Source organism: Rhopalosiphum padi, chromosome 1 (assembly GCF_020882245.1).
Source record: "Rhopalosiphum padi isolate XX-2018 chromosome 1, ASM2088224v1, whole genome shotgun sequence".
Classification (NCBI taxonomy): Eukaryota; Metazoa; Arthropoda; class Insecta; order Hemiptera; family Aphididae; genus Rhopalosiphum; species Rhopalosiphum padi.
The window spans coordinates 15081371-15098315 of record NC_083597.1 but is presented as its reverse complement, the minus strand read 5'-3'; the positions used below and the strand labels follow the sequence as shown (position 1 = coordinate 15098315).

Here is a 16945-nt window from a genome sequence, read left to right as displayed (position 1 = left end):
AATATATCGGTATGTAGTCTTAAGAAAATCTTAAGTTCAAGTAAAGTTATTCTCGGTGAAAACTGCAGGTGGCTATCCCTAATAGTTAAAATACTTAAAACCACTATTATATCTAATATGATTAATAATAATAATAATTCACATAAAACAATTCTATATCTATACTCATTTGTATAGGAGGAAAGGGTGAAACTAATAATAATAACAAATTTTAACCATGCATTAAAACAACAAAATATTATTATGTATAAATTTATTAAAATGCAATCATTGGACTTGAGATTAGTGTCTATAATATATTCATTAATAATAATACATAAAAATCATAGGCGTAACTAAAGGGAGGGGGACTTGGGTGGACTCTTTAATCAATAATAGTGGTGTAGGGGCAAAGCCCCCACGGGTTGCTGATATCAATTTAGCCTACACAGAAATAGAGCTCTAGTTGCGTCTATGCATAAAATATAATTGTATTTAAATTAATACATAGATTCATCGTATATATATTAGGTAGGTATACATACAGAAACAGTAACAAAAGAATTAACAAGATACAAGAAAAACTAATAACCTTTTTAAAAAGCCACAAGGTATGGGGATATAAAAATCACATTTAACTAAAACTAAACACAATATAAAAAATAATAATAATAACCTATAGCTGACAAATTAATAGGTAAATCCTATAATATTGTATGATGATCATAGATAATCATAGGTATATCAAATTTAAAAATGTTGAAAATAGGCAACCATAACTACTTGGCTGTATTAGTAGGTGTCGATCGTAGGTACCTCGTTAGTCATTATTGAGTAAGTCACTGTAATGTGTTAAATTTGAATTCAATGATAAATATGAAAAACGATTCTGAGCAAAGACGGTCAACTATTTACTTTAAAAATGTATTTTACTATTAGTATACGATAAGATAAAATGGTTTAATTTATATTTTGCCTATAATATCGTATTTGTCAAAAATTACAATAGTTTATATTTTAACAGTGGCGGCTTGAGTCTTCATAACTCAAAGAGCAAGTTAATTTAAATATTTCAAAATTTCAATGTGTATAAAAAATATAATATATTATGTTAACATTTTAAGTCCGTAAGAATATTTTCAGCAACAAAAAAAGTAAAACCGTTTATTGTTTAAATATCCTCCAATTTTGTTTGAAATTTTGAACATTTGAACTTCAATGCTTATAAAAAAAATCGTATGCAGTGTTTAATTAAATATTTTTAAATTGCTATAAGAATAATTTATGTGAGATCCTGTTTTTAATACATTTTCAAGCTTTTTGACCAAACTTAACTAGAAAGATTTGAGTAGTTCAAATGATTATGTATAGTTTAAAATTAGTCTGAATATTAAAAAAAATATATAGAATACATAAATGGATTATTTAAGTAACAGCGAAAACTAAAATCGTTTTTTAAGGAAACGTTAATTTACGCGTAATGCGTGAATATCCAATTTCGTTAAAATTAAAACTTCAGTGCATAAGAAAAATATTGTACCTAGATTTACGCTAAACATTATTTTTAAATTCCAATACCAATATAGGATGTCAGCGCACTGTTTCTTTTCTCTCTCTAGCCCATGTCGGGCTATGTGCAATATAGACAAAACACACTTACGCAAAAACATTTATTTTAGTTTTTGAGTAATCATAATTCATAGAGTAAAATCACCCATTACATAAACGATAGAGAATATTATTTTTGAGGATATGACATATAGATTTATCTAAATATTATTTCAAAACAATTTAAACATCATTTAAATTTTTTTTTTTTTGTTTATTTTATTAAGAATAATTACAAGCTATCATTTAAATTTACAACATTTCTTTTTTATTTTGAAACTCGAATATAAAATCAAACAACAATAAAATATAAAACCGATATATCATTCTCTCAAAACATTATATCCTCTATAATTTTTGTGATAGGTGATTATACTCTTAGATTACTCAAAACTCATAAAAAAAAACGATTTTAAGTGAAAGCGTTTTATCTATGTTGTGCATGTGTGCATGTGTGGGTGCGTGGGTCTGAGAAAGAAAACAATTATTGCGCTAACATCCTCTTAACGAATCATGAAGAACGTTGTAATAAAATTTTTAAATTTCTATAAATAGCTCAGTTAAAAACATCATATGATGAGATGATGTTTAGGAACATATCAGATAACAATAATTTTAAAAATCTACGATAATTCATTATTGAATTATAATTAAATAACAAAAAGTTTTTCGAAAACTGTTTTTCCTTCAAATTAATAAATATTTTCCTATTTTCTCTAGTTACGGCATGTCAGCGGTTATTTTTAAGAATACATATTGGATTTATATTACTATATTGTCTAGAAAAACCAAAGAAAAGCAATAAACTTAAACATATTTTTGATTATAGTCCCGTCTACAACTCTGCTACTAAATTGTGGGAGAGAAGACCAAATGTACAGTACTACAGTTAAAGTGATCTTGTGGAAAACAAAATATAGTTCCATTATAAGAGATGTAACTGTATAAAATTAGAGTAAGGAGATCACAATTCACCAGAACAATGATGATCAAAAGAGAAATTGGAATCAAATCAGATTGGTATGGAGCATGCTATAACCCTAAACCATGTGTATAACAAGAGTAAAAGGAATTGGACGAATAAGTAAAAAAGAACTTAGATATAGATGATCTATATGGCAATAAAAATTATTAATAATATATAAAACTACCATACATTTAATGAATTAATAAAGTGAGCTTTTATTTTTCCAATAAAAATAAGGAATTTTGAACTTTTTTCCAAACACATTTAGCCAAGACTGGGAAAGTTAACTAATTATTTTAACTCATTAAGTTAAGTTAATACAGAAAAATGTAAGTTAAGTTTAAAGTTAAAAGTTATTTTTTTTATTTATTTAACTCGTTAAAAATTAATTTGAAAAAAAAAGTAACTTACCTTAGTTAAAAATAAGTAAGTTTTCTTTTTTACGTGTAAAATTAATAACATAGTCACAGGAAACAATACGAATAAAATGTTATAAACAAATGATAATTGTTGACGACACAACAAATTTATTGCTTAATAGTTAATATATTAAAATCGTTCTGGGTTTTCTCGTTAGAAAAGTTAGAAGTTTTTTATGAAAATAAAAGTTACTTAAATTTAATTTTTTAACTTGTTAATGCCCAGCCTTGCATCTAGCAGTGATGTACTTCATGATTTATGCTATTATTATTTATTGTATATTTCAATAAAATTTAAACTTTAAATGTATTTAAATAAAAATATTGTATGCATATTATTGATATACTTTAAATATTGTAATGCTCTAAGACCAATTTGTAGATAACAGTTAAATTATCAAGCTAAATTACTTAAAGCTATTACTATTAAAAGTCTTAAAAACTTAATAACAATTATGTATAAATATAAATATATTCTATTTTAATAATTCGTAAGGATTCATCAATGAATTCAAATTTAATATATACATCGTAGCGACTTACTCCTCGATGAAGAAGTACAAACTATTTTTCCTATTTTTTGTTTTTTAAATTATTTTGGGAAGTATTAAATTTTTTTTTTTTTTTGATGCCTAAATGTACCAATTAGATCTAATTTTCTATTAGAAACATAAAAAAAAATAAAAAATACTAAGATAATTTTAAAGTGTTTCTTGCTCAGAAACTAAAAAATATATCTTTTTTGAAAATTAAAATTGTCTTAAATATTAATCATGATCATAAATTCATAATCATGTGTAGGTTCTCTTAACAGGGAATATAATACTGCAATAACTTGGAGCTTATATATGAAACTGTTGCACAGCCGTTAATTTCAAAGAACAAACCCATAATTATTGTTGAAGCTGTTTTATAATTAGAAAATATAAAATTATATATAGAAACACAATATTATTTTAGTATTTTTTTTGCATAATCCATATTTAAAAAACTAAAAATATTAAATACTTTAAGGAAAGGCCTCAGGGACAGAAAACTACTTACGTACACGTGACCACGATACATATTAATATCTTACTTTCATTGTAGAAAAGAATATTTAACTGAAGCATACAAAGAAGATGGATCTATCATCAATACAAATGAACAAATAAAATAAAAACAGTTAAATCACATATTTAATGTGTATTTAATCGGAATACAAAAGGTATCTAACACAAAGTTAACATAATGTAAACACATCATTTATACAATACATATATAAATTATCAAATGCTCTCACATCAAGATAAATAAAAATAACTTAACAATCATATTAACTATAAATAATAAAAATTTGTTTGTACCAATAATGAATAGTTCTATACAATGATAAAATTATTGTATAATTTGTAATAATTATTAATTACACAATATCATATAACTATAACATATTTCGTGTTAGTTATTAAACATTTTAACTGGCGTTTGATTTTGTGTGCCTACCAATACAATATTAAAACTATATTGTACAATATGAAATTAAAGTATTAGCATTTAACTTGACTAAAAACAGTAAAAATATCATTGTAATATTATCATAATTAAAAATAATAGTAAATAATTAATATAAAAACACACATTTTGAGTTGATTAATGATCATTCACCCGAACAAAAATGTATAAAATATCAAAAAATATGTTTTTAATCATTTAATAGAAATTTTAAAATGTTCATTATATAAGGTTATTATAACACGAATCTTAAGTTAATAGGACATTATACCCACATGTGGTGTCTGTCTTACTAACGTATATCACAGCAAATTTGCGTTCAGCAGAACACATTTTGTGATGTTAGCTTTAATATTAGAGTCAATTAACATATTATCAAATTTAAAGGTAAGAATATTATCTAGGAAATTTCATAAGCTTTTATTGATATTATTATTTTAAAGTGAGTTATAACTATGTAAAATATTACAACTTTAAAATGTTCATAACTCACTTTAAAATGATAATATCAATAAAAGCATGACATTTCCTAGATAATATTCTTACCTTTAAATTTGATAACAAGTAAATTTACTCTAATATTAAAGCTAACATCACAAAATATACTGAACGCAAATTTGCTATGATGTATGTAGGTAAGACAGAGACAACACATGCAGGTATAACGTCCTCTTAAGATAATTTTATTTACCATTTAAAATAATATTATTTACTTCTTATAGTCTTGGGCATTTTACTTATGAATAAAAATTGTTTATATATATTATGTATATTAAGAATAGATATTCTATATCAATTACAAGTCTGTGGTTTTTACACTTTAAATAACACAAATTAATCTTCTTTTTTTTAAGGAGTAATACATATATTTATATATATTATACTTATTTGTATAAATTTTTAATTGATAGTTATTAAAAAAATTATAATATACATATTGGTTACGAGTACAAACAGCTACTATTGTAACTATTTTGTAATAGTTACATTTACTACATTTTTAACTGCTATTATTAAGAATATAAAATAGATATATTATTAATAATATTTACATAGCTCATTATAAAATGTAGAGAATTACTATCTATCATTATTTTGTCCATTTTCTAAATGTGTTTGTACATGTACTTTAAGTTCATCATCAGTGTCAAAAGACATTTCACATACATCACACAAGAATATTACAGTATCTGGTTTATTCATCATATTATATACACACTCACTACATTTTGTTCCACATCTTAAATGCATTTTCATGTGCTGGACATACTTATACCATGTGTCTGATTCCAATAAACATTCTTTGCAAATGTATGGTGGAGTTTCATTATGATTTTCAGCTTTATGTTTGTTTAATGTAGATTCATTTTTAATCATAAAGCAGCTAGAGCATGGTGGTTTAGATGGCAAAATATGACCTTCATTAGATCTTGGTAACCTAAAAATTATAAAACTAAAATTAAACAATATAATTTTTTTTAATACATAAAGAAAATTTCAACTAATTAAAGGTCAACCGAGGAATCATATGAAGAATTCATAATTTATTTTAGCAATTGGAAATTAATTGATAAAATAGCATTTCAAAAAAAAAAAATTGTTATATCCTTAACCTCAAAACCTACTGTTAGTTTTTCACTAAGCATTGACTTAATGAAATAATAAATAATACATATAACTATAAATAACTATACAGTACAATACTAATCATTAATTTTTAGGGCATGTATTAATACATTGTACCTACAAACATTTAGTATAAATTAGATAATTCAAAATATTAATCAAGAAAAGTTTTTTTTATATTTTTTATTCATACCAAGCGGTCATTACTCTATACATGAATGGGGTAACATCTTTATCTATAGTCAGTAGCGGCCTGGCCAGGTCGGCGATCGCCGACTGGGCCCTTACAGCCATTACCCAATTGAGCTTCTAAAATATATTATTTTAAATGTTCATAAATAGGGCTCGGATTTTAAAGCAAATGCTTCTTTTTATATATTTAAGATAAAAATCTAATTTTTATACATAATTCGTTTCACGTTAATCTGATTCGAAATAAACGAATTTATTTTTGGTTTTTTTAATATAAATGCTTTTTTTGCTTTTTTATTGCTTTCTTCAGTTATTCTAGCTGTTTAATTTTTATTTGTTTGTTACGCTATAGTAATTAAAAAAATGTTCATATAATTTATAAGAAATGTCAAAACCCGTAACAAATTATTATATAAAAGTGTTTATTTACTTAATAAGAAATGTGAAAACCCGCAATAATGACCGTGACCGTACCATTAGTGCGAAACGTCATTCAATGTAATGATTGAAATGTATAGATTATCGATCTACAGATAGCTTATGGACTATTGCATATAGTTTGTAGAATCTACGCTCAGTACTCGTATAACATCGATTTAAATTAATTTTTCAATTTTTTTTTATTCAGTTTTATAAAATTATAACCTAATTCGTGTTAATTTTTAGTCGTGCTTTTTTTTTGCTTTTTTTAAACAGTTTTATGCTTTTTTTGTTATTTATTATGCTTTAAAATCCGAGCCCTATTCATAAACAATTTAGTTTTTAGATATTATCTTAAATCATGGTAGGTAGTCATATTGTGTTATTTTAAAAATAATAAATACCGTGTGATAAAATACTATATATAAAATATTATAAACCAATAAACAACGGATAAACCGGGAGATGGTATTTTGCGCCACATCTATAAATTAATTTCAGTAATTTGCGCCACAACAGAAAACGAAATAGAATATGGAATCTGCGCCACACTTTTAACTTCAATTGTTGGAATTTAAGTATACCTATATACATTTATTTATAACTATTATATGGCTGAATTGTATACATTGGAATTATACTTATTCAATACTTTTTTTTAATTACTTTTAATAATTTTCAAGAAATGTATAACTATTAAAATTAACTTGATTGATAAATGATTAAAAATACAATAATATGTTATTTTGTAAAAAAAATTGTTTAATTATTTAAAAGTGGCACAAATTACAATTTGTATAAGGCGAATTATGGCGCAAATTACAATTTTTGAAGGTACAAATGGTGCAGATTATATAATGTCCTTTTATTTAGTTTTATGTGGTGCAAACTACATAAAATATTTTTTTCTTCAGGTTGTTTTTGGCGCAAATTACATATGTCAGTATGATAAATTAGGTATCTTTAAAAATGTAAAACTGTAAAAAGGCCCATAGCCATTTGATATTGGGCTCATTGGTTAGGGGCCCTTTTAAATTCCAGCCGATCACAAAAAACGAACCCAGGCTGCCACTGTTTATAGTTAGTTATTAATCTGAATGTAGTATCTTACTAGGATCTAAATAAATAACAATTTATTGGTCAATTGGAGATATATTGTGGCTGTATTTAATTCAAGTATACTATTTATTTATTGTGTCTGCCTCAGTTAGATATTTTGTTTTTGTATTGTTTGTTTAGTTATAAGAAAGTATTATAAATACCAAAAGTTTTCCTATCACTTGCATAGTTGTGTGATAATAAAAATAATGTTGGACAATTTTAAGCAAATTAATGGGATAAAAAACATTTTTTGTTATTTTTTAGGGAATTTTTGATAGTTTTTAAAGTACTTGAATATAGATCCCAACTAGCATTCAACAACTTGTTTATATTCAAATTTATGATACATTTCTTCAATTAATTAAATAAAAAATATATTAAAATTGAATGTTTGCTACTATTATTCTTTAAAATTTAAGATAAGTTTTTTATTATATTAGTTGAAATGTTAAGATTAATTTTATATAAATTTTATTAGAAAAAACAATTTTAATTATTAATAAAATAAGTGATTACCTTGCAAAACATTTTCTACAAGACATACATTCAATAACTCTTAGCTGACTTTGAAATTGCATAGGAAGTACATCTTCTTCTACAAGACCAGCCTTGACTAAAGCATTTTTCCAAAACAATGGACCAATGAATTTAGCTTCATTAATTTGACCAGTAGAATTTTTTTCTAGTATTAAAGTTTCTAGAAGCTTTTGGTACTCTTCAGTATTATAATCGGTTAGTTGTTGTTTTCTTTTTCTAAGCATATTTTGTATATCTTGTCTTGAACTTTCAATAGCTTCCTGAACAGCATCTCTTTCACTTTTTTCTTCTTCGACCTAAAATAAAGTATAAGTTACATTTAAGTTTTTCACTACTAAATTTTAAATAATTGTTCTTTCATTATATATTACATCTAAATTAACATTTTCCAATTCTTGTTGTTTTTTTTCCCATGCTTTTTTAGCAAATAAAGGGCCAAATGGTTCACTATCTTTTCTAAACTTTCGTGAATTAAGTTTTTTCTTTTTATAGTATGAAACTTTGGGATTAAAATCTTCATCACTGTCAGATGAACTAGATTGATAAGGTCGAGGATTACGGATAGACATTTTATTATGTACATCCATATAATGTATATAGTAATTTTTTTCGCCAACAATAGTTTTTCGACACAGAGAACAAATCAATGTTCTCACATTGTTATGACTTTTTAAATGCGTTCGAAAATTTGCTATATGACGAAATTTACGATCACATACCCGACAATGATGTGGTTTTTCTCCTGTATGGGTTAACATGTGTTCATTGTATGACAGTTGACTTTTACAAATTTTTAGACATTCATTGCATCTGAAGTATTTTGATGGCTTTATTGAAGATTGAGGTAAAGGTTCACTTATACTGTTAATATTACTATGATGAAAAGTCTCATCATCAATGTGAGTACGCAAATGTGCATCTAGGTCAAACTGTGTATTGTATGATACATTGCACATAAAACATGAATAACATTCATCATATGTATCTTCTGTTTCACTTTCAGATTGATGATTTTTATGTGGATATATCTGCTCCATTATTGTATTTTCCATCTACAAAAGAAGTAATTACAAATTATAATTGCTTACATACAATATAATTAAATATATATTTTATTTACTGAATAAAGTAAGACATAACTAAAATTTACATTGTATATCTTGTCCAGCTTTAATAAAGCTTAAATGTAAAAGTTAAAACTTAGATGATTAAATAGTTAATAAAAAAAGGGGAATTCAAAGAAAATTGATTATTTCAGATTCTGAGTTATTAGTTTATTAGTTTCACTAAATGTTGATATTCGTATTAAGTATAACCATAGTTTAAAGATTTATCCTTGTACAATATTTTAACTACCGATATATTATAAATACCACTCTAACCATCACCAGTACAAACATATTAATTTTAATCTTGCTTTTTTGAGAAAATTAAATTTACCAAAATTTTAACTACATCCCCGATTACAGTCAATTTACTTTTAGCAATTATTTGTAAAAAAAATGTATTAATTAACTTTGAATGATAGCACAATATCATACAAAAGAATTAACTACCACAATTTAAAACATTGAAATATAAATTATTTTAATGTAAATGCAGGAATATATTTAAAAGAATATTTCAAATAAAATTCTCATGATTAAGAATATAATTTTTAAAAAATAATGTTAATGTAATTATTTTTTTACTTGCATATACATTTTATATAAATTATATTAGGCAGTGTACTAAATATTTTACCAAATCATCATTTTTAATATTTGTTATTACGCCCTCGTCATAGTCAGAAGAATTAGGAATTCCGACATCTGGAAAGTCCTCCATAGGCTCCATCTTAATATCATTTAATTCCTGTTTGATAACCATATTAAAATCCATTGTATATGCTATAAAACATTAAACAATTATTTATATAAAATTAAAAACGTAATTTAAATGTTTATGTAGCGTAAATATATTTTAATAAACTTATTTTCTATATAGTGTGAAACCACGTAAGTGATAATTATCATGCTTATTGTTTGGTAGTATTTTCAATTATACGGAGTACATAAATTATTATCAATACTTACCACTTTATTTTTTATGATCTAGTTCAATTTTTTTTAAATACTGGTGGACATTAAAAGAATTTATAAAACAATAAAAATGCAATTATTTAACGACGAAAAGTTTAAATACTCGAACAACATTTACAAACACCGGGGATTCGTGTTTACTTGAATTTTGGATGTTGGATGTAGATTACGGGAAAAATGCTTTGAGGCAACAATTTTACAAACTCTTTGGTTGGCCAAGGAGAATATGAATAACTTTAAATCATCGCAAAACTGATTCATTAATGTGCGTATTCGTATTATATCTTACAATTTAAAAATAATTATGATTTACGATCATAATCATTTGTTAATTGTTTGTTACGAACTTACGAGTTACGACGAACAAACTACAATAATTTAGTAATTTACTCCCAAAATTAGTTTTTAACAAATTTTGTATTTTTGTTGCAATTCAAAAATAAATAATATGTAACAAATAAGGAATAAATTGAATTATTCACCAAAAATTAGCATTTTCTATACATGATGATATATTTTAGCACTTTGGCAGAATATTGCTCTTGTGCTTTTCCCCCTAGCCCCTTGTATAGACGCCAGCTGTTAGTGGTATTCATAGTATTTATACTTTTAAAATTTTGTACATTTAAAAATTGCCTAGCTTGATCAACATCTAACGCGCACAATACAATATTCCTTATAAATTTTAGATTTTGAGCCGAGCGATGAATGTTTAATGATTGTATTAGGATTTAGTAGAAATTATTTGATTTTACAATGATAAATTTGTTTTTTTAATCATTGTCATAGCCCTTTGAGACTGTAAAAATGTTTCAATTTTCAACTTTGGGGTATTTACAGGTAGTAAATTGGATTTAGTTGGAACTTTTTTTGGGGGAAGAGGGGCCAGTTTATTTTATAAAAAGAAAAAAATTAGGAACATTTTTACACTCCCCTTCCTCCCCAAAGAATATTCCACGAAAACTGTTCCTAAATCTGCATAAAATTGATAAAAATACATTGGTATTTTGGTATGGTTTTTTTTTATATGCATTTAAAGTTCAAGTTTTTACAAAATTTATCAAAATCAATACGAAAATACGAAAATAGTATTTTATACTAAAAAAATGTAAATAATATTCAATTTTTTAAATAGGCTATGAAAATAATTAGATACAATTTTCGTCATGAGTATTTCATACTGGAATTAAAAAATCTTAAAAACCTTATTATTTTTGGTATAATTTATTTGTAGTTGAAATTTAAACGAAACTATGGATTTTACTATAGAACTATAGAAGTATAGAATTAACAATGTTAATTATTTTTTTATAATTCAAAAACATTATTTGTATGGACTTAAAATTATTATTTATGAATATTTAATTATAAATTTTATTATACGAAATTACATTTTAATAAACAAAACTATTTATACTGTTTTACAGTAGATATTATTAGTTCAAAAATGAATAATAGTAATGTATGATCTACCTTCTATATACATATATGTAGCCATATAGGTATGCATGTATTATTATAAATCATGATAATTAATTATTAATTACCAATGATATAATGAATATGTTTTCAGTAAAAGTTAACCAACATACCAAAATACAAGAAGTTAAATACATTTTACATACTTTAATAAATATATTATATATAAAAATATCATGAATTTTGTTTTAAAAAAAATTTAGTCAAAATGAGACATTTTCATTTAAAAATAATTGAATAGGTGTATTCACTGTGAAAATTGATGAAAAGAATAATAGAAATACAGAATTATTATTTAGAATATTGCCATATGTAATAGGAACTAAAAAGGAAATCAATTGAGTGGTTACAAAAGTTTGAACATTTTAAGACTTTAATAGATAATTAATAAGAAGGAACATATTTTTTTAACCTAGAAATAACTAAATATTTCTAAAAAATTGTTTTTATTAGATTTCTAAGAATCTTGAAAAACGAAAATGTTTAGAAACACTTGAGTGTGCTAATCCATACAATGTTCTACTTACTTAAGATTTAATGCTTTAATCATTGATTTTATTGTTATAATAATATTACATATATTTTTACGTAATTAATGTCTATATAAAAATAATTGTGTTTAAATTAATAATGATTACGCCTTTGAAAATTTAAAATCATTCCAATAGTTCCATTTTTATTAAATTCTTGATTATTGCATCATAATCAATTTTTGATAAAACTTCATTTATCAGGTCATCCATAATTGTTTCTGAAATACTTAAAAAGAAAAGTCATGAAATTAAATTAAATTAATAAATACAATTAATAGATACATAATTTATAATTAAGTATAGAAATTAGAAAACGTCAAATAAAACTGAAGTTTTTTGAATAATGACAATATTTAACAATAATTAAATGATAACCTGTAAACAATTTACAAAAATATTATAACTCAATGAGTACAAACTAGTTTAGTAAACCAAAATATTTTGTGTTATTAAGTGAACATTAAGAATGTTAAGTTATAGATATCTAGTAACAACATCAATTGTTAAATAATATGTTTAGTTAAAAGTTTAAATTTAATGCAGAGAAAAATATTAAGTCAACTCAATTAAAAAGAAGTTTTTTGTCCTCGTATATAAATCAATATCATAAATACTTTGGTTTACTTGGAGTGTAGGTAAAGAAGATTTATTTGTTACATCATGAATGTAATACAGATTATAAATATATTTACTTGAATAAGATATTAACATCATGTTCTGCTATCAATGATTGTTGTTTGAATTGTCTTTTGTATAAATAAAGTTCCTTAGTTTGTTGTGGAGTTATATTTAAAACCATACATCCATTTTGAGAGAACTTTATATCTTAATTTACAAATAATAGATTCACTTATTATTTAATTAAACATAGGATAATTAAAATGTAATTTGTTGTATTATTTACTCCAGATTCACTTTAATTAAAATCTTTATGAATTATAAATTTAACTAATTTAGTACTTTTAATAGGAAATTTTCTCCAGATGTTTTCTTGTATAATGTATAGCCCAACATTACTGGTTGTTTTTAATTTATTTGACCTGAAATATGTATTTATTTATTTAAATAATAATCAAAATTTAGTATAAGCTAACAATTTAGACATCTTATAATAAATAACATTTTTTTTAAATAAATTCCTTAATATTCTTGAATGTGCATTTAAAATAAATTGTCTGACAACAAGAATAAAATATGTATTATTGATTATTACATTATCATATAATTAATTAAACCAATATATTATTTACAATATTTAGATCTCAATATTATGGTAGTTTAGATACTCAAATAATAATAATCTGGGTATACACACTTATACATACTTTACTATTTTTGAATCAGTTGAAAACGTAATTGCTTCATTGGTATTAATTAATTTTTCATCTTGTATCTCTTTAAACAAAAATTTATAATTTGTTTCCTAAAATAAAATTATATGCTAAAAAATTATAATTATATGCATTATAATATATCTTACATTCATTTCTCCAAAGGGATATTCTTCCATTACAGTTTTGATATCGTCTAAATTATTATTAGTTTTTAAGATATTGTCTTGTTTTGATAAAACTTTATTTCTAGATGATTCAAATGATTTTTTTGACCATCCCTGAGCATAGCATGATCCCAATTTTGGTTTATCATGATTATACATACTTAATCGATTAGAATTGGCGGAAAATAATTGGGTTTTAGGTTTACTTAAAGCTTTATTAGAAAGCTCATTTAATATATTACTATTAATATTATTACTATGATTGTCAATATCTGTGTCTTTATAACCACATTCCTCCAACATATTCTCTAAATCTTTGCAATGTTGAACTAAATCCTAGAGTCATTAAGTTGAAATCAATCTAAATATATAGTAATAATGATAAAAACAGTTTAACTAAATTAATACATACAAAACTTTCTTTCTTTTTTTTCTTGAATATTTCACCATAAATATATTTGCCAGTAGTTAATGATAGAGCTGATATAATTTGTATTAAATTTTTCATTTTATTTTGAATAGGGTTATAAATTCCAGCTTCCAAGGTCTTTGAACACATCTTCAAGTGGTATAGAACATTAGAATATTATATATTAATATATTATTATAATTAACTTTATTTATAAAAAATACCTTTGTGGCATTAATTGCTAATTTATAGCATTTAATTAACTTAATTTGAAAAGCTTTTCTTAATGTGACATTAGTTTTATTTTTTTTATTGTGCAAGTCTTCATTTTTTGATTCTTTTTTAATATCATAAAACTGAAATACAATAATAAAATTCAAAATGTAACAATCTCTGATGTAATCTACTGGCAAAACCACCATAAAGGTCTCCATACATTGCAGCGGTGGCGTTAAAATGTTTTAGCCATATAAAATTTATTGTTGTGGCGAAAGACAATACAATTTTACCACTATCGCTGTAGTATGTGCAGACCTTAGAAAAATGGTATTTAATTTGTGTGTAAGAATTGATTATTTCAAAATAAAATTATTCTCAATAAAAATTAAAAATAACAATTTTATTATTTTAATTGGTTTGTTTTTAAATTATTTAATTCTATAGTAATTAATTGTTTTGCCTCAATCAATATAAAAATATAGATACCTACTAATAAAAATATAAATACTATTGCTCCTTCTCTCAAAGAATCACTAATTTAAACATTTATCCTGACTGTAAATTTATTGTCATACTAACATTAATTACAATATGTAACTTATATTTGTTAATATTTTTTCTTTGAGTCAGTTAAAAAGTCAGACAAATGTTATTATTTAATAATCATGTATATAAGTGCATTTTATATCAAAATAAATAATTAGGTACTAAGTTATTTACCAGTGAGTTTAAATCAAATATGTAATTATTTGTTTGTTGATCATATTCATTTATTTTAATTCGTACTTTTTTAGCACTTTTTAAAACAGGTGGCAAAAGTGCATTTTCTAAAATATTAGAAAACTCAATAAATGTTTTAAACAAACGACTATAACAAAAACAAAATAAATATTAAATTTAAATTAATATTAAAGTATTATTATTAATAATTATACTAAATACTTTCTAAGCCCATGTATATGATTTATATCATAAGGATCATGCAATGAGTATAAATTTATAGAATCATGCATGCTAGATTGGCTGTTTCTATATTTATTAAATGAGTTTTCACTTTGTTTAATGTCCGTGTTATTTTCAATAGTGTATGTTTTTTTAGAGTCTGTACTTTTGATTGATTCCATATAAACGTTCCAATGTTGATCATCTATTTGTTTTTGTCGACAACGATTGATTTTTTTGTAAGTTTTATTAAAATCTTCTTTGGAAATATGCTGAAATAGTAATGACTCAAAAATAATAATTCAAACTTTATACTACAGAAATAATTTAGATTATAAAACATAAATCTAGCCAATTCATAAATGTCAATGTACTTAATATGAAAAACATGTTATTCTATTGAAAATTGTTTTTTTTTTTAATTAAATAATTTTATAATATTAGTTGATTTTAAATTATTGATGTGCATGCCAGTATGTAACATACTAACATCATAGCAAGCTTGGTATCTATAAAGTATATTGATAATTTAGCAAAAATAATGCTTTGATAGGTAGGTAATAAATCATGTATAAATTATTAAACAATAATTTTTTTAAATTAAATAATAAAATACCCACTTTGAATTTGAAACCTTCTTCCTCCATATTTTGTTTTCAGGAATAGTGAAATTATTATTATTTAAAACATAGGATGCATAATTTAGTAAATAGACATTGTATATAATGAATATTTAGAAATTAAAAAGAATACATACATATTTTTACAATAAAACTACTATAGACTCAATTGTTCAATAATTATACAAAATATTCCAAATTGAATGAACATTTTGTAAAAACTTGCATTTTAAAAATGTGTTGCAAAAGTTTTCATTTAATAAATTTGTATGGACCATTGACATTCATTTTCATAAATTAGTTCAGTGAATAATGTATCTGAGTTCTGAATAATTTGTAAAGTATGTAATCCACACGTTATAATAGTTAAACAATCATTGTTCAAGGCTTATAACTGGTAAATAATTACTATAACTGACAATGGTGCAGAAGTCCGTGTTCCGTTTCCTCGGTAACAAGACAGTAACAACTAACAAACACTTGACTGCAATAACCTAACAAAGAAATAATTTAAATTTTTTGTTTTTAATCACGTCATAATGCAATATTAGTGTACAATGTGCATCTAAATAATACGATGAAAGTACTAGTAAAATTCAATAATTACTAAATTACTAAATAAGTCAACGCTTTATTCTATAATCCTAATTTCTATCCAAATTCTAGTGTTGTGCAGAATATTTTCACAATTTAATTATATCAGATAAAAACCGTTAGGCAAGGTGTTAGTTTTTTTTACATAGAGTAAAAAATATTATAAAGACATGATAAAAACCGTAAACTATTTTTTATTTTCTTGGTCCGTGCCCGTGGTCTGTACT

The 16945-nt window shown here is 23.8% G+C and overlaps 2 protein-coding genes across 10 annotated transcripts; both read right to left on the bottom strand.

The window, feature by feature from the left end:
* Window positions 1–4133: 4133 nt before the first annotated feature.
* LOC132917215 (zinc finger protein ZFP2-like) lies at window positions 4134–10648 on the bottom strand. Of its 3 annotated transcripts, none has more exons than XM_060977833.1 (5): window positions 10419–10648; window positions 10087–10232; window positions 8715–9395; window positions 8323–8639; window positions 4134–5905 (listed from the first exon to the last, which is right to left on the bottom strand). In XM_060977833.1, the coding sequence occupies exons 2-5, from the start codon at window positions 10222–10224 to the stop codon at window positions 5548–5550; spliced, it is 1494 nt and encodes a 497-aa protein (XP_060833816.1). In that variant the 5' UTR covers window positions 10225–10232; window positions 10419–10648; the 3' UTR covers window positions 4134–5547. The 3 variants fall into 3 exon arrangements, with proteins under 3 accessions (XP_060833816.1, XP_060833818.1, XP_060833817.1); XM_060977835.1 differs by having other exon boundaries at window positions 9063–9395; window positions 10419–10609; XM_060977834.1 differs by lacking the exon at window positions 10419–10648 and having other exon boundaries at window positions 10087–10340.
* A 1684-nt stretch (window positions 10649–12332) lies between these two features.
* On the bottom strand, window positions 12333–16892 carry LOC132921642 (uncharacterized). 7 transcript variants are annotated; one of them, XM_060984788.1, is made up of 11 exons: window positions 16534–16890; window positions 16125–16449; window positions 15505–15776; window positions 15283–15430; window positions 14568–14699; window positions 14347–14493; window positions 13917–14270; window positions 13762–13859; window positions 13397–13476; window positions 13129–13261; window positions 12333–12662 (listed from the first exon to the last, which is right to left on the bottom strand). In XM_060984788.1, the coding sequence occupies exons 2-11, from the start codon at window positions 16149–16151 to the stop codon at window positions 12560–12562; spliced, it is 1494 nt and encodes a 497-aa protein (XP_060840771.1). In that variant the 5' UTR covers window positions 16152–16449; window positions 16534–16890; the 3' UTR covers window positions 12333–12559. The 7 variants fall into 7 exon arrangements, with proteins under 7 accessions (XP_060840771.1, XP_060840780.1, XP_060840763.1 ...); XM_060984797.1 differs by having other exon boundaries at window positions 16544–16890; XM_060984780.1 differs by having other exon boundaries at window positions 16125–16618; window positions 16732–16890.
* Window positions 16893–16945: the final 53 nt, after the last annotated feature.